General features: G+C 38.6%; 2 protein-coding genes across 2 annotated transcripts in view; both read left to right on the top strand.

Moving 5' to 3' along the window:
* The window catches only part of KIF6 (kinesin family member 6), a 140,013-nt gene extending 137,417 nt beyond the window's left edge, over positions 1-2,596 (top strand). Inside the window, exon 22 of the mRNA XM_042821733.1 lies at positions 2,560-2,596. Coding sequence (XP_042677667.1) covers positions 2,560-2,576 — 17 coding nt within the window. The 3' untranslated portion in view covers positions 2,577-2,596. The remainder of the gene's footprint in view (positions 1-2,559) is intronic.
* A 4,437-nt stretch (positions 2,597-7,033) lies between these two features.
* On the top strand, positions 7,034-13,916 carry LOC122163256 (potassium channel subfamily K member 16-like). Its single transcript, XM_042824400.1, has 5 exons — positions 7,034-7,246; positions 9,437-9,551; positions 10,075-10,241; positions 12,424-12,589; positions 13,732-13,916. The coding sequence occupies exons 1-5, from the start codon at positions 7,034-7,036 to the stop codon at positions 13,914-13,916; spliced, it is 846 nt and encodes a 281-aa protein (XP_042680334.1).
* The last annotated feature ends 5,082 nt before the right edge of the window (positions 13,917-18,998 follow it).

The following is an 18,998-nucleotide window of genomic DNA, read 5'->3' as shown; positions in this document are numbered from 1 at the left end:
TCCCTTCCCTTCCCTTCCCTTCCCTTCCCTTCCCTTCTCTTTTTTTGAATAATCGTTTTTAGTGGCAGCTAGCAATTAGAAAATGAAAGCAGTGATGGTTACTGAAGCAATAATTTTCCATCTGCACTTGAGCGCTGATGACAGCATTATTCAGCAAGCTATCAGCACCTGGCAGATGGTGTTAGCACTGTCACAAAGTGGGGTTTTGTTATCACGCTGCTTATCAGAAAACTGTCAAGTAAACATACAGTGGCTGAAAAAAACAGTCCCTTTACATTCTTCCAAAGCAAACACTCAGCGCACTCAGGCTTTGGGTTCCGTTTTGTCTTTATTTAGAAAAGCTGTTGTCAAGTTTCTTCAGCAAATGAAATTAAGTTGAATTTATAGGCTGCTCACTATAAGGAGGTTAGAGATAAGTATCTTACAACAAACATTTCAGGCCTTTAGAGTGTCCAGATCTGATCAGTTTTGTGTACAGTAATCTATCAAGCACATCTTGTCCTGTGATCATCTGTCTCCCAGTCGTACCACGTCAGGAACATCTCTTTCAAATGCCTTTTCCATTCTGCATGCTTTTCAGACACAGTCAATTACCTGGCATCATATATCAGTTTCAGAAGGGACAACTTCACCAACTGTCAGGCTTAAAGTTATGAAAAGTATTCTTGCAGACAGTCAAAACTTTTACAATTCTGTTGAAGTTCAGTTAGACGAGATGGTCTGCATCCTCATCAACAGCCTGAAATAACTGACAAAGAACAGGGTAACATTTGCACAGTGCTTATTCTGATCATTATGTCAGCACAGGACTGATTGACTCAACAAGTCACTACACAAGCAGAAAAGAGTAAAGAGACTTCATAACTATGGCCTGCATATTGAAAACACGTGGGACTTGATGTGTCATAGATAAGAGACAGCAAGCAACAAGCTGTGAGGAGGATTTGGAGTTAACCTGGCAGATGAAAGAGCACTTCAATTGTTTGGTTGTTTGCATGTAGAGGGAAAATCTCCCAGATCTGAAGGATGGAACCACTGATAGCAGGAAACCTTGATGAAAAAAAAAGTTGTTCTGCTTTATCAAGATAATGAGACCAGGACTGCTAAGGAAATGCTTTGCCCTTCAGTGCAGTAGTGGTACATGACGACATTTATGAGATGCTGTGGTAGCTTTTCTAACTGGAAGAAAATAGACAGAGGCAGTGCTTCAACTGCTCCTATCTGTGATAGTGATGTGTGTTCTCCTTTTCATGTATAGCATGGCACAAGAAATGCAGTAAAGAACAGAACTGGGTAGAGTCCCCTAGGTTTCAGACTGCTCACCACCTTCTCCTCTAATCTTGCATGAAATTCAAAGTGTTGAAGGTTTCGCATGAGCTGTATTTTACCACCAGACTTCTCACTTCATTGCAAGCAAGCTTCTGAGCTTGTTTCAATGCATCGTTGCCTCAGCTATTTTTTCGATCCAACACTTCACTATTCTTCGATTTGTTTCTAATCTAAAAGAAGAGAAGCACAGTAAATGTTGTAGGATTGTTGTGCATCATTGACTAGAAAGAATTTCCAATAACGGTTACCTTGAAAGCCAGTGAGAACTGAAAGGAAGTTCTATAAAGAATAGTTTATAAAGATCAAGTACAGATAAGTAGAAAGGGTAGAAGAAGAAGTGAATACCTCAGGAATAAAAAAAGGTATGATCAATCTCACACAGAACTTTTTGTCAATGAATCTCAAACTTCCACTAGATGAAACAGATAAAATGCCTGCCAAAGCCATTATGTTGTGTCACAGCTTCATGTGCAAGCTGTGCGCCAGTTCCCAGTCCAGTGCTCTTTTGTCTGCCCCCTGACTCAACCGAGAAGTTCAGTAAGCATTTCTCCATTAACATTCAAGTGTATGTGCTCCTGGAATTATTATTACATATAAAGTGCTATGCAGGAAACAATGTGAGAAAGCATAGGTTCAGCCAAACCAAAATCTGATAGGTCTGAAAAATCTCAACATACTTCTCTTTCCTTTGTTGTTGCCTTTCTTAATCCTGAGTCTTTCAAACTGTTGTATCAGTATCTTAGAAGCAAACTGAGGGCCCCACTATACATTAGTTGGAAAAAAAATGAAATAAAAAAGTATAAATGTGTCCCAAAGCCAATAGAACAGAAAATAAGTATCATAAACAGAAAGCACAGGAATGCTTGATATCCTTAGTGACAGAAACACGGGTGAAATAATGAGAGATCTCTGAAAAGATTTGCTCAGTTCTTGTAGGTTGTTATGGTTTGTTTTTTAACTAGAGATGAATTAAAGCAAATATATCCACAGGGTATTGATGAGATTGTCAAAGAACTGCTAGCAACTGAGTTGAAAATCTTTTAAAGTGTTGTACTGTTTTGTTGCCGTTTTCAGTCTTAAGGAATATAAATGAAAATGCAGAAAACTATTTTTTTCATCTTAAAAGTTTTAAAGTATCTTATATTTCCTCTCTTTTCTGGAGTGAAATTATTTTTTCAACTGATTAGATATTCTAAAACAAAGCCTAGTAAATTTTTTATCTCCTTTCAGGCCTGGGAAACAAATGAAGTTCTTGTAGCAGCCCACTGTTTCCTTTTAGAATCTGCTGATGACCTTTCTTCTTTACCTTCCTCTTCTGAGAAGAAACGGCATCTTCGGATGTGCAGATTTAAGTACAATGAAAAGTGACTTGTATTTGACAGCAAAAATCCATTTCATCAGGGGATTATATTTGAATATTTGTGTTTGGTTTCAGCAGCTTGCATTAAAGCTAAGTAAAACTAGAACAAATAATCAGGATTTTGCCAAATATATTTGTTTATTGGGAACTTATTGTCAGTTTTATAGAGGTTAAATTTATTTAATGTATTAATGTTCTTCTATATTTTTAATCTGGGGAACACGTATTTCTACTGATTGAATGTTGTTTGTTTTTTTTACCTCCTTTGGTATATATATACTGGAAGCTTGCAAAGAAATCAGGTGAAATCAACTGGTTTTATTTGCATGGATTTGCATAAGGCGTTATACATTACATCTATTTGGCATCTAGAGATGTCTGAAAAAAAAGTTTTCTGGGTTAAAATATGTTACAAAAATAATTTGAGATCTTTTGCTGATTTTAATTGTACCCAATACGTAATAATTTTAATACCTGATTATTGAAATGTGGATATTGTAATATGATATTAATTTTTAATGGAAATAACCTCTACAATTCAAAATTTCCAGAATTATTTCATATGAAACACACCACCAGCCACCTCACTGTGCTCACATCCACCGTTTGGTATCCAGAAATGTTCAGCAAGCACTGATGAATGTCAGTGGGTGCCATTTTTTCCATGTGGAAGAATTCATTGACACACCTTTGCTTCATACACACTTCCCTAACAGACACCATTGTGTCAGACTGCTTCTTTGCTGCCACCTGTCACACAGCAACAACATGTAATGGAATATTGGTGGGAAGGTTCAACCTTTGCTGCTCTAATGCCAACGCCATGGGCCAACAAATCAATATATCTTCTCCTAATATTTTTTTCTGTTTTGCTTCCTGTAATGTTTGCTCACCAATAAGGCAACCTTTACCTGAAAATGAAAATGTTCCATGCTTTCACCTATGTGATTGTAAAGCAGTAAATAAAAATTACTGTCTTAAATCTGGAGTGAGAACAAAATGAGAAGTAGAAACTTGCCAAATGGCAGTGCCATGCCTGAAGAAATGCACTCAGTTTTCTGCTATCCATATTTATTATTTCCTCAACTCTGTACTAAGGAGCAAGGCAAATTCAAAACAATTCAGTATTTTCATGTACAAGTTGTTCAGGCTACAGTACATAACCTGAAGAAGAAATAAGTCCCTGAATTTTTGCATCCAACTTCTCGTTTAATTCTGTTCAGAGAAGTTTCTTCCAGAAGTAACAGCTCTGAAATTCATCCTTCATCAGAAGTTTGAGGACAACAGAATCAGCCAAGGTATCTTTAAACCCCTGAAACAGCTTGTTTGCATCTGTGTAAATTATTCTCCTACTTATCACAATGGTATATTTCATAGCCTTTGAAACAAAGTGAGCTCTATTAGGCCCATTTATATTCATTATCTGTTCATGTTTAGGAACTTTTAGGGACTGTAACAGTTGGTGAAGTAAATGGAGAACCCCAAATCCTTTGATTTGCTACATGTAATCCACATAAAGTGATTCATGACCTTGACTGCAGACCAGGATGTCATTTTGGTACTTTCCAGGTGGCTCAGATTTTTTTCTAGAGAAAATCCACTGGATCAGTCCTATATTACATCAGTGCCGAGGGAGGAGATCATAACTAAAGGAATAATCTTGGAGGTCACATTCAGATCTATATTCAAAATAAGTAATTCATATATACTTGAATATAATATATATATTTTATATATACAAAATATTTGTGAGAATTCATTCCTTAGATTTGAAACTAAATGCACTCTTGATTTGATGTTGGCCGGGAGCACAGGAAGTATAGGGCCTTGGAGTAACAGTCAGTTTCCAAGTTTAGCTACTCTTAAGAGTAGTTTTTTCCTTCAGAATTTTTTATTTCTAAATTTTGTGAACTCAGGTCTTATTTATTTTCATAATCAGAAGAACATAAATTAAAAAAAATAAAAGAAGATAGATCAGACACTAAGTTTTGTCATTCTGTCATTAAAAGAGACCACCCTGCTAGCGTTGTTATTTTGGCATACTGACAATACCTTATCATATATTCCATCTGTCTCCCAAAGTTCTCTTCAGGTTTTTATTTCCCATTAATTTATTTTGGTCACTTTTTTTTTTTTTTTTTTTTAATGCTTTTCAAATAATAGTCATTGAAAAGATGATAACACCTCTGAAAGGTATTTAGAAATCATTTCACTCAGTCATACAAACAGGGTACACTGCTAACATTACAATACTTGAAGTAGGAATACCTGAAGTATAGAAGTAAGCACAACCTGACAATTTTAGTATCTCCATTTTCAAAACCTTCAGAAAAATAGAATCCTAAATTTAAGTCTTTTTCCTTAAGGCACAATATATCTGGCTCCTAAATGCCTCAGCTAGAATGCCTTGTTGAACTTAACAGAAAGAGCAGAAGGGGACATAGAGAAGATTCAGTGCTTTATTTGTTCATTAATAACTTACTAGTTTAGTACCTTTAGAAATATACTTCAACTGTGGTAATCTGTCTTAGACCAGCTATGTGTATATGTTTGCATCCATTCCAGAAAACTAGAAGGCATTCTCTTGGACTGCTAGAAGTTGGTCTTATAAGCTGTAACGCAGCAAGTATCTGGCTCTCTCAACAGAGAGCTCTACCAGTATTACAGGCTGTTGTGCAATATCTCAAGCTCACCTACCCTTAATATTTCTCAAGGAATGGAACAACAAGTTGTATCTTTTAATTATGGAAGACAGCATATAGTTCTTTCTGGACACTCCTAAAGTCATTTTCAGTCACCGCTGGTGCCTACTATGAAAAGGTCTTTCACCAGTAATAAATAGATTGGATATCTCTGTTACTTCAAAGCAGTTTGGTTCACAAAGTTAGTACATATCAATGCCACTGTAGCTTCTAGTTACTATATTTCATTTAATCTAAGAAAAACTGTGCAAAGCACCAAGGTTTGAGTCCTTGTGTATCGTAAATCTATTCTTACTTCTTTCTGTTCTCTAGCCACAGCAACAGAATGATCCTGAACAAATTAAAAGACCTTCTAGGAGTTGCCCAACATACCCTTCACTGTCCACAGTGACAAGAGGCCTTCTGTTGCCAATCAGTCTTTCTCTTCTGGGTGAGATGTGGCTAAAAACTCAGTTCAGATGGATGCTGCAGGGGATTTCCCAGAAGATAAGAAGGGAAACATTCTTTTCAGTTGTTTTCTCTGAGCATTATGTCTTGTTTGAAGACAGGTAAAAAACAATCCTGATCAAAAGGAAGGATATCTGCATTCAGAATTTTTAATGGGAAGGGAGATTTACAGACTTGCAGTCCTAGCCACGTAGCCTTCTCATCTTGACTCTATGTGTGTGTGTTTTCTTTCAGAAGCAGTTTGGCATGGATGACTCTAGCTTTAAGGGTCTTCCTACAAAGAATATGCTAGCCCAGCTAATTTTCAGAGCATGACAATAATTAAAGCTCCCGTGAGTGAGCTTCCAATACTTTTTTAGCTAATGATTAACCTGAGCGCCTTCCCCCCTTTCATATGTGGATAAAAATGAGAAATACAGACACTGAAAGCAGCAAGCATGAGTGGTTCCTTTCCTAACTCCATGGACTAAGGGGTGTTCAAGTGTGGAATCTGACAAAGAGTTGAGGATTATCAGACAAGGCAGTGAGGGAGCTGATCTTTTCAGGGTAAAAAAGGAAAGAGAAACTGTTTTGTGACTAGGCTTTTAGGGATGTTTGTGAACTTCATCACTACTTTCACTGCTACCAGCATTGTTTGTGTGGTACAGACGGCTGCAATTGAATGTTGCATTTATTCAGCTCCATAGTCTTCTTAGTTCTGGAGATTCTGTTGTAACCGGAGAGTTTATATTGTTTTCTTGTACAGAAGTCCAGTGTTTAGAGTAAGGCTTTATTTGTCAGTACTCTCAGAGTCTTTTCATGGCTCTACATTCATATCACTTACTGGGTAAGTCATTAAGCTAGTTTTATTTCAGCTTCCCAGCCTGGAAGACAGTATCTGTCATAGAGGGCTTGTGTCCAGCTTCGTTTGTTTGACTGAGATCTTTGGATAAAATTGTTTTCATAAGAGGAAAATACTATGATTTACATACTTATTAAGTCATAAATATTCTCTATTTTGGATAGAGAAAAGATGAGGAAGGGTAAAAATTGCCTGTTAGTCTCATTTTTATGGGCATGTTACCCGTATTTTCTGTTAAAAAGATCTCCAGCACAGTAGCTGGGAACATTGGTAAATGATTTCTGGGTGGCCAGGGTAGTACATATCCTGTGAGCGTAAACTTGTAAGTGCTGACCAAGAACTAGCAGCAGCAGCATGCCCTTCCTCACAGCACCCAACTGGCAGATCAGCTGGACTCCACTGCTGGTGCTAGGTTATCTCTTTTACCTCCTCCTGGGTGCTACGGTGTTCCAGTTGCTGGAGAAGCAGGCAGAAACCCACTCTCGGGACCAGTTCCACCTGGAGAAGCTCAAGTTCCTGCAGAACTACACGTGCTTGGACAGGCAAGCCCTGGAGCAGTTCATACAGGTAAGAGGAACAGGCTTGCATTATTTTGGCTCAAGCATTATTTTTGCTAGAAGCAATGATACTGTTTTGGCCAAGCATGTCATAAATTTTTCTGCTGTCCACGATGTTAGAGGACCAACTGTCCAGCAGAAAGGCAATATTTTCTCAAGCCCTTTCATGTATCACTTTATTTTAACATATTCATGAACATCCAAAAAATGAAAAACTGCTGATGAACCTTCATGCTACCTTACAATAATTTTAACTTCATGGTTTGTAGCCCTCTCATTAATTATTGCAGGGAATTTTGCATGGGTAGAAAAAGCTCACAAAAAGTAGGTTGTCCTTCTAAGGTACTTCTACCCAAACCTGTGCAAATTCTGCCCTTTCTTTCTACCTGAGATTGTCTATTGCCCATGAATGCATCCACCAGAAGCTGTGTAATTTGTCAGTAAGTGCAAAAAAGCTCTTAGCTCTTATTCAGTATGGGTTGTCAATTAATAGCATCTTCAATTACATTTTGATCTATTCCTCAAAGGCTGGAGATGAATTGCAAGCCTTTACTTGGTATTATTACGGACAAATTCTCTTATTCTAGTATTATAATATTCGGGCAAAAAATCCTTGAATTTTCACTTTCTTCTGAAGAATAAATGGATCTGAGGAAACAGTGAACTTCCAATCAAAAAGGGATCAGAAGGCATCTGAACTCTGTCTACAAGGGCAATGATCTGATGACTCCATATTTCTTATGGAATATTTGGCTTTGTCCAAAAAACAACTAGAGTTTTCCAGAGCTTGTATGCCTGAAAACATGCCTGTTTCTTTCCAGCTACATCATTTGTTGGAGTTACCTGTCCTTCTCTTCCCTCTGTGGTAATGACAGTAAAGAGGAAGATTCTGAATCTCACTCTAAACTACACTTGGATGCTTTGTAGAATTAAAAGGCTTAGTTAAATCTCTGGTACTCTAGAAAGCTAAGGGAGTAGTCACAGATGTCCAGATTCTCTTTCCTCCAGTTGTGCTTTCCTTAGCCCTGCCAGGCCACTCAGACTGTTGCATTTTGCTGCATCGAAGCTGAATCAGATACATTTCACTTGTCAGCTGTTCCAGACAAAACCAGCTGAGGGCACCAAATTATCATACACAGTGCACCAAAGCCTAGCGTATTCAGCACATAACCTTCCAGGTGAAAGTGGGGGTGCCCTCTCACTATCATTTATAATCTCTCTTAGGAAATTTGTCCAGCTCTTACTAATATTATGGTATTGAATTCTTTCCAGATTACATCTTTAACTAATGTGGGGGAACAATTTTTTCACTGTACATTTTAACTGTATGGTTAAGGAAACCTGCCCATCATGACAGGTTCCAGCCTAAAAAGTGAGTGTTCATGTGGTGGTGAGACATTTGGCAAAGTTATGAAATTTGTGATGTGGACTTTAAAAGTGACATCTAAGAAAAAAAGAGGTTCTTGAAATTCCAGCCACTGTGCAGATGGCAACCTGTTTCATTCAGAGGAATCCTCAGGGAGAACAAAGAAACACATTAGTCATTAAGGCAGCTAATAAGATGATACACAACCAGGAGCTAGACCTCTTTTGCACATAGCAGTTTGATCAACTGTTAAGAGTTATCTGGAACAGCTAATCTCCAGATCACAAGAATCTTGATATTGATTAAAAATTACTGGGAACTCGTAGCCAAAAGAGTAATTCATCCTCACTAGTATTTACATGGACAAAGATGAAACAAGCATGCTCCTCATACCCTTCACCACCTATACAAACATGTATTTACACATGCCCAAATTTAAATTTGGAATAAAACGACTACACCAGGGAAGGAAAGGATTTATATGTATTTTTTTAAGGCATAACTTCACTTTATATTCCAAGTTTCATGACCCCAGGGACTTCTTCTCCCCTTAGCCTTTGAGTAGTTATGGAACTGATTCTACTTCAGTGGCCAGTTCTCTGGTGATAAGAGTTCAAGTTCCTGACCACCTCTATTTCAGAGTTTTGCTACATCAGCATAAGATTCTCTCAGGTCATTTTACTTAAGCTTGCCCTGTTATCTGCACTGTTTACTGCTCTGCTTGCTCAAGATAGAAAGTAATATCTACTTATCTGCTGTATTTTTTTCTGACATTTTTCCTGTTGATGTGTAATGTGTGGCTCATCTTTGCTCCCTTGACCTTTTCTGCCTCAGGTCCTCATGGAAGCATTGGAAAAAGGGGTCAACCTAAAACAAAACTCTACAAATCCCAGTAACTGGGACTTCAGCAATTCTTTCTTTTTTGCAGGAGCTGTTGTCACTACTATAGGTGAGGTACTCTCTTTCCTTGTGAATTGGGGTTTCCTCTAGCTGTACTGCAAATCCCTGAGGAAAATAAAACGAGTGTACAGAATACACCTACAAGATGATCTTGATTACTGCAGGTTATATTTTCTTATGTGTTTCAGACAATACCTTTTCTTGTGCATTCATCATATCAAACCTGCAAAAATGGCCAAGTGCCTCTTTGGTATATGTGATATGACTGTGTACATGTACAGCAAATTCTGAGGTCGCTTTGAAGTACTCAGTTGCATTCACCACCAAATCAGACTTACGGGAAATCATGGCATTTGTTCAGAATTTTCCACATTAAATGTTCTCTTAGTAGTAGTGAATGCGCAGGGCTCTATGATAAGCTATAGCAATTTGTAGGCAGAATTCACTATGCAAAATCATAGGCCTACAGATCCTTGAAGCTTAATGAAAGTGAGCTTCCAGGCCCAAGAAATGATGGCCTGTAGACTAACTATGAAACCTTTTCTTGTAGCTCTTTTTTTCTTCTGTTCCAGGCTATGGTAACCGGTCTCCCAACACAGTGGCGGGACAGGTCTTCTGTGTTTTTTATGCCTTATTTGGAGTGCCACTCAACTTGGCCTTCCTTAACCAGCTGGGGAAAGGTCTCAATGCTCATTTGATTACTCTGGAAAGATGGGTGCAAAAGCCAGGCTATGACCAGGTACAGAATGAATCTATCATTTCTTCCCCACTAATAGAAACTATTTTCTCAGAGAGTTAGTGCAGCTACTAGTTTGGATTTCCTTGAGTGTGTTCACATCTTTTTGATGTAAACATTGCCCTCTATATCAGAAAATTGATATGCTGTATTTATCTATGAGAGCTTTATAGTAATTTGCTTTTTCCAGAGGGACTCCAGGTTTGCATTTTTAAACGCTGATTGAGCAAAACTGTTAAGCAAGCATAGCCTCAGTTTTGAGCAGGGTCTTTAAGTTCTGGTGACTTTAGCAGAACGTATTCATATACACACATTGCTGAATTAAGCTCTTATTACCTAGCCTATGCTAGTATCTAACCCAGAATCTAGGCCTACATTGTGCAAAGACAACTTATTTTTATTGGCCTGCTAATCTGGCTTGAATTACCTTCCCTGATTGTGCCAGTAATTTAGTACTTCCTTCCTTTTTTTTTTTTCTTTTTTTTTCTTTTTAATGTAAATAAGCCATCCTTCTCTGTAGTTACAGTTTGTTAGTGAGTCACTGAATTAGTCCAGATGTATTGGAATACGGGAAACACTGATAATATGAAATATGTGAAGGTCATTTGTAACAAAGTTAGTGCACATTTCTGAGTAAAAGATTCAATGTATTGACCCCTTTAGATACTGAAAAGGGTGATAGGTATGTTAGATATTTTGAAACATTTCAGATTTGTCTCATGTGTCTTTTTTTTCTCTTTCTCATTTGTATAAGTCACTGAATTACTGCATTCTTTACCTACACAGGGAAAGATTTTCTGATGATAGGTACCATCAAATGCAGTTAATTTATATAAGCAAAATGTTTTTTAACTGCCTTATCTATGCCTGTTCCTCATATACATGCAACTCTTCCACCACAAGTGGAATGCTAGTATATCTGGATCTTTCCTGAGATTTTTATTGCAATTTAGGGATGTGATTTTTTTCTTTTTCAAAACTTCAGTTATCACTCAATTTTTGACAGAACTCCTATGAACAGATGAAGCTTTGGAGCTTTACCTGCTTCTTCACTCTGAGGAGCTGCTACTAGGAAACCATATCACCTCCTTATAAACACAATTTAATTGTGCTTTCGGAAATCAATTAAAATCAATTCTTCATTCCTGACTTACTCTCCTGTACCTTGTATGTTGCTGCTAGAAAGTTCTCAAAAGCCAGGACAGTATGTAACATTGTGAATTTCAGAGCTTTATGCAATCTTCATTATCTAATTGAATGCAATTACACTTCTGGAATAAGCTAAAATGAGAACAGAGACCAACTACAACATGTTGATAAGTAATTCTCAAAATGCTTCGCGAATGAAGTTAAACGATTGCCATGAGTTTCCACCAGACTGTGCAGCACTAGTCAAAAGTTCACCAGAGCCACGACTGTGTCCCGTGGTTACCCATGAGCTCCTGGTCCTCACTCCTTAGATAAAACCACTGAGACATTCCCCTGTCCATGACCATTCCGTGTATCTATCTGGGCAGCCACATATGTTGTAACTTAGCAGGCCTTAACATCTCCCAAAAGACAGACGTTTGTAATGAGAGACACAGATCTACTCTGTGCTGACAGAAAACAGCCCTGCTCTGAATGCTTCTAAGTTTAAAATAAGAGCAGGCAAACTGACTTCATTCAAATTTCATCCAAACATATTTTTGGCTGAGCTCTTGCAAGCCACTTTATAAATCTTTGGAAGAAGTCACAGCAAAGAGAATCCTAATTTGTTCTTGCCAATCTTTGTATTGTGAGCTTGGTGCTATTCCTTGAAGGCTGGATCCAAGTGATTACAAGAGCATCTCCATTTAAATTGAAAAAGTAAAGTGAACATTTCACTCCTATGGTTGCTATAGTAATTTTGAAAATATGACTCGAGCACACTTCAAAACTTATTGCAAAAAGCTTTAAAACATCTTTATTTTTTTCCCATTTTTGAGATATATACTTTTTTAATTCATGATTGGGTACAACGTCTATGTGAAAGATAAACAGCAAGGACAGCATGTAGTTCACAGAAGCATTGGTTGATCCTTCTCTTTTTGGACACAGCTCCCAGCAGGAGTAGGTTTGTGCTTTAAGAGCAAAACAGACCCAGAAATTTCCACTTGACAGATGCTCACTGCTGTTTAGCTGATATCTTCCCTTAATCTTTCAGGTGGTTCAAAGACTGGCCATGGCTGTCTTCCTGACTGCAGGGATCTTGCTTTTTCTAGTGTTCCCACCACTGGTTTTCAGTTACGTAGAAGGCTGGAGCTATGGAGAAGGCTTTTACTTCACTTTCATCACCTTGAGCACCATTGGATTTGGGGACTATGTAGTAGGTAATAATGAGGATACACATGGTTAAATTTTATCTTTTTGCCCACATTCTCACCTCAGTGGGAGGAAGTTTGTTGATATTAGGTACTCTAGTGAAAGCCTAAGTACAGAGAGCATAGATAACTATTCCCCTGTAAATATGGTATGAGAGAGAGAGAGTGCTGATAATAATGAGGTAATACGTGGCATGGGCATTTTTTCTTTTAAGCAGCTAAGCTGAAAGTCACTATATTCATTTGATGTATGACACTGAATACTCATTCAACAATGACTATACCCAAATTGGTATGAATGCGATCCATGGGTGACAGCTGGAATATGAGTGAAATCTCTGAAGTCTTTGAGACATCCTCTCCTAACAGTTTTTTGTTTCAGCAAGTGCCTACCATTCCCAATACAAAAATCTGTAAAATATGAAACTCTCAGTACTGACAGTGGGAAGAATATTACAAACAACCCCTAGAGAGCTGTGGAAATAAATGAACCCCTGTGAGAGTATGTAGTCTTCAAAGATCCAGGCTGAAACTTAGCAATAGAAACATATGAGGTATCTTTCGATGCACTAAATGGATGGCTGTGGTGCAGTCCTGCATCAATATCAGCTGCACCGATTAATCATTTTGTGTAAATACCAAACCAGGGGTTAACATTTCCATAAGCACTTAAAATGGCTGCGCTTTCCAAACAGTATACTCCAAATGATTCTGAATGCTGGCTAATGAAGTATGTCACAATACAAAAGGTAATGCGTACATCCCTGTGATACAAAACCAAATATTTTAAAATCAGATGAGATCTCATGTGGGTTGCTTGAGTAAAATTTGGCTAATGTAGATTCAGCAGTAGATTTCTAGCATGTTTTTTTCTTTGTCAGCAGTTGGAAACACTCAGTTTTGTTCTGTTCTGATTAACTTTAGATTTTTCTCTTTTTATTATATAGCCTTAGCTCCAGAGATTTTATGCCAACTTTTCAAAGCTAAACCTGAGATTTGGAGCAAGAGGAAAAATAATAATAATGCCCCTAAATTACACAAACTTGTTAAGTTTATACGTCTGTGTGGGGAAGGGGAAGTTATGACTTTGTGTGTTGTCTATCAGACCAAAGCAGTCAAGATTAACACGTAAAGTTTCCTGGATTTTTCAGGCACAAACCCAAACAAGCACTACATCCCACTCTACAGAAGTCTAACTGCAATTTGGATCGTTTTTGGCTTGGCCTGGCTGGCCTTGGTCTTCAACGTGGGAGCTCATTTGATGGAAAAATTCCTTCAGCTCAAGTGGCACAAGCCTGACTTAAGCTTGACAGAAGGATCCCCAACCAAACCATGAACCCGAGCAGACCAGGATCCACGTGAACAAAGTACATAGAGAACTCTTGAGGGAGCATCTTTCATCTGCATCTCACACTAAGGAGGCTCTGTGGATTAAGGTTAAAAGTACATGTTGCAGACAGTTTCTGGAGGAAGAAACTTCTACACACGCTGTCAAGGCATCAGTCAATTAAGACCTTCAGAGAAGTAAGCATGCATGGTAAAGCAACTGTCCCAGATTCATTTTATACTTCTCTCCCAACAAAGGCAACTTCCCTTGAAATAATCAATTACTGCCCTTTCCCTTTTAGTATCAAAATCCCGATCTTAGGGTCATTCATATTCAAAAAATCCAAGGTGAGTGCCTCCCAGTTCCCGTGAGAAGTGTTGTCATTAAGAATAACTGGTGGATAAAGTCAGGTTCTGAAGTCCTATTTCATTTCCAATTAGAAAACAAAGATAACCCCAGAGATAACAATGGCAAAGACCACCAGTTTAATGGCATCCATTCAGTTAAGATTTGTTTGATATCATCTAAAACTAGAGGTTTTCATGTAAAATGATAACACTTCTTTCATTCCTGAGCTAACATGCTTCTCTCTTAAATTGTGTAGAACTTTTGTGTCTGTCCAGCACCAGCTAAACTGTTACATTTCCATTTGGAGTTAAATGACAGGTCAGAGAAGGTCCTTCCCAGAGTTCATTTCACAGGCACCTGAATACAATACGTTAAACTAAATGTCAGTGCAAACAAACTTCCTTATTTCCAGTCAGATCACTATTATTACAGTCCGGCATATTCTTGGGCTAATTCAGTGAGGAACTATCATGCACAGTATAGGTCTGATGCTGTTCATTTACCTCTCAAGAAGACTGATAGGCTCTTATGTTAAATCTGATCCTCAGTCATTCATGTGGCATTGGCAGAGGAACAGAGAGATTGCTTTTATCAGTTGTCATAAGCCAAAAGTAACAGCAGCCATCTCCAAAGAGACAAAAAAGCCACAGAAGTTTGCCCAGGCAGCTCATAGCAGGCTTGCCGCTGAGATATGAAACTGTAGTCATGCTTCATATTAAGTAAGCTGTGGAAACTCGATTAAGCAATTGTGTTTTCATTCTGAGCATCATACTAGATTGTTTGTAATCATCACTAGCACCTTCTGTGGATATGCTTATATTAATGTACATGCTGCTATTTGTTCAGTGTGTCTTATTAACCACTAACTAATCCATTTAAAATTCACGTTAAGTGGAACTTTAATGTAAGGTGTGAATGAAATATGACTAGGCATGCAGACTAACCCCAAGGTAGTCTTTGGCTGGCAGGCTACAGTAATATCAGATGTCAACATTCCAGCAGATATTTTGATATTTCATTTTAGGGAATTGTCCATAAAACATGTAGATACTTGTGTGTAGATTACAAATCTCTTCTCACATACTTGCTGTCCTAGACTTTCATTTCTGAGGAGAGTCCAGCAGGCTCTTGCATCTGGCTCAGTGCTTGTTTGCTTTCTGCAGTGCTAATTAATTACTGACTCCTGCTCAGTGCAGCTTGGATGTCAAATCTGAAATGCCAGCATGTAAGAATGCCATCCATATCTTATTCAATTGATCTGAAAACTGAGCTCTCAAATGCTTATCCATCTGAGATTTCCTTCACATCTTACCACTACTTACTTCACAAATTTTATCTCAATCTCCGCACTGATCTTCCTCAACAGTTCCCATAAATTTGTGCAACAGTTTTCTTTGTAGCCTGGTAGCATACAGCTTTATCCTGTCTGGCTTTTTGTATCTTCACAAATCTCCTGAGAAACATACTTTCTCGATATCCTCTCTTCTTAGCAATAATGTTTGTGTAGGCACTTGATAGCATCATCACCATCACTATACCCTATACCTCTCTTGTGTCATAAGACACTTCTGGCCCACTTGTGTGAAAGCCAAAGCTAAATTCTGCTGACCTTCATATCCGGTCAGTTTCTTTCACCTCTCCTTTTTCCATGCCACCTTGCTTTATCTAATCACAGCCAGCCATAAAACATGCGGTAGTCTAAAGGTAATGATACAAACTGTTTTATAACATGTTGCATGCCATAAAAAGTGATAATGAGGTTTATCAGAGAAACAAAGCATGTGTGGACTACTTACTGGTAAAGAGTTTGTTAAAACCTTTCTTAGTTGACATCCAACAGCACAGAGTTTGAGCTCATTTTACCTCACCCCCCAAATTGCTCCTATACTTTGTACTGCTTTTGCAAAGCAGCAGCATGATGACACTACCTTCTGAAATTTTTGCTTCTACTGCTTTTAGCAAGGCTGACAGTAGCTGCAGTAATTCACAAGCTGCCTGCCAGAAGACTCAATAAATGAAAAAATAAAACCAAAAAACCACCAGAAAAAAAAAGAAAAAAATAGCATATGGCCACGTTGTGGGGGGCAGGGAGGGGAAGAGAGAGAGAGAAGATACTGCATTATGCAAGCGACAAAAAATTCTTGCATGCTCTCAATTCTTTCAAGATCCTGAAATCCTAAGGGTCATGCATATCCATAATCATCCTTCTTTGAGATACACACTTCTGGAAGCTTTAGCCCAGTTTTTGTGCATGGATGGATCAAGTGCTTTAATACCCATCCTCTAACAAAAAGATGGTCAACAAGGATCATCTGAATAGCTAAGAGAGAGAATCTGTGGAAGAACTGTGTGATTGTAAGCGCTTACCAAGAGCCAGAGGAGTGCTCAACAAGACTCTTGTTCCTTTAACAACTCACTTTACCTGTGGTGCAACCCTATGCAGAATGGAGCTTGCACAACCAGCTATGAGATGCTCAGCTTAAATGCATGAACACCAGCACTTCTGAAGCCTACTTGCTCAGCCTTGAAGCCTGTGGCAGAAGCAGTGCCAATATCCCATTGATGAAGTCAAGGAGCAGCACATTGTACTAAGCGACTATCACAAACAGAACAGGGCAAAAATCAAACCTCCTTTCAGGTTTATACATATCCTTTAACCCAAGCAAGCCCTTCCTCATCCGCCAATGCATTCTAACCTTCCAGACAGCACAAAATCATCATCTGCAGATATTTGAGCCACTCTCGACGTAAACTAGAAGGCTAACATATGTGTATCCCTTCCAGATGTATGCAGGTCACTTCAAAAGTAATGCCTGCTATTTATTTCCATGGAAACTAGTTGAAAGAGCAAATTCTCAGTTACAAAACACTATTTTTCAGCATAGTCACCATCAATAGCTATGCGTTTTTACCAGTAATGAACAAGAACCTGCATGCTGGAATCATAAACTTCTGTGCCAGTGGAAGTGACCACTGCTGAAATGCAAGGCCCACTGCCTCACTACGCTCACATCCTCTGTTTGGTCTCCAGAAATGTTCATCAAGTATCAGAAGATGCCAGTGGGTGTCATTTCATGTCATTCCACACTGAGGAATTCAGACACACCTTTGCTTCATACACACTTTCATGTCAGATGCCTTTGTGTCAGACTGTGCCTCTGCTGCCATCTGTCACATGGCAACAGCATGTTATGGGACATTGGTGGGAAGGTTCAACTTTTTTCTGCCATATTACCAATATCTGTCCCTGATGCTGTGGGCCAACACAAAAAAATAGGAGGCATTACTTTTGGAGCAACCCCTGTACAACACATTTACTAATTGCAAAGTGACATTCCTGAGAATAGTCATGAAAATTAACCAGACATTGTGTTCAAATGTTATGTCATTCTTCTAAGATATATTGTGAATTTTAATCTCTTCCTCCCCAGATCCCTTCTAGCAAGCACAAGCCTGATGCCCTGGGTTTTCATGCAGTCCTACAGCTGCAAACCCTGAGCCTCGCCTGTTATTTGTTTTACAATATTTGAGTGTAAACGTTAGTCAGATATGTTCTACGTAGTAGTGTGCTTTATACAAACTGATTTTAATGTGGTTATAATGTGAAAATGCTCTACTTCTGTATCTTGAAAGAAGGAAAACAGTATATCTGCTTTTTAGTTTCTTTATATCTTTTCTTTCTCTGGTGTATTATTTGTGGGATTTTTTTTATTTATTTATTTATTTTTCAGTTTATGCATCATTCAGTAATGAAGACGTTGAAAAGGCAAAATTAAGCAGCATTTTGGTTTTTTGCTTGTTTGTTTTTAGGCTGTATTGATGACATATCCTGAGCAGGAATTGGTACATCTTACAGTGTTTTACCAGTGAAACTTTGTCAGTCTTATGGTGGCAGAACCTTGCATGTGCAATTCTGAATCTTATCAGGAAGACCGTGAGCTTATGATTCACAGACCAAAGCATCCCCCAGAAAACATCAACACTTTAGCAGACCTGTCCCAGTGCTGCAATACATGTTTGAGCACTGTCTAGGATTGTTCAGTTCAGAAAAGAGGAGGCTCAGGGCAGACCTTATCTCTGTCTACAGTTGCCTGAAGGGAGGTTGTGGCAAGGTGGGGATCAGCCTCTTAACAGTGATAGGACAAGAGGTAATGACCTTAAGTTGTGTCGAGGAAATTCAGGCTGGGTATTAGGAAAAATTAGGAGCAGTGAGGTGCTGGTATGGGCTGCCCGGGGATGTGGTGCAGCCACCATCCCTGGAGGTGTTCAACAGTCGTGTGGATGTGGCATGAATGAACATAGCCAGTGGGCATAGTGGGGTGAGCTCAAAGCTGGACAAAATGATCTTAGAGGTCTTTTCCAACCATAATGATTCTATGCTTTTATGAAACACTACTGTGGCAATAAAATCACAGAGCAGTGCGAGAACTTTCCTGCTAGGAAGTTTAGAGGTTTTGTTCCCCTTTATTTCATTTTCTGCAATAAAATATGCAAACCGCAAACTTTCTGTACACCCATGACAATTTGGTTGGTTGTCACTATCCGTGAAAGAACTGAGTGGCTCTTTTGATGTTGTCCTGTGCAAGAAAATAAGGGCTCAAACGGGGGAGTACCTGCCTGAAGGTACTCAATGGAAAGCAATGAAAGGACTACCGCATGAGTTCCTTCCTCTCCTGTTCACCTTCACATCCGACCTATACACCGGTGCGTTTCCAACGGCTTATACGAAAGAGTCGTTATCGG

The sequence above is a fragment of the Centrocercus urophasianus genome, unplaced genomic scaffold (assembly GCF_019232065.1).
Source record: "Centrocercus urophasianus isolate 14NV4802_14NV808 unplaced genomic scaffold, USGS_Curo_1.0 seq_10, whole genome shotgun sequence".
NCBI lineage: Eukaryota > Metazoa > Chordata > Aves > Galliformes > Phasianidae > Centrocercus > Centrocercus urophasianus.
This window is presented reverse-complemented; position numbering and strand designations above follow the sequence as displayed.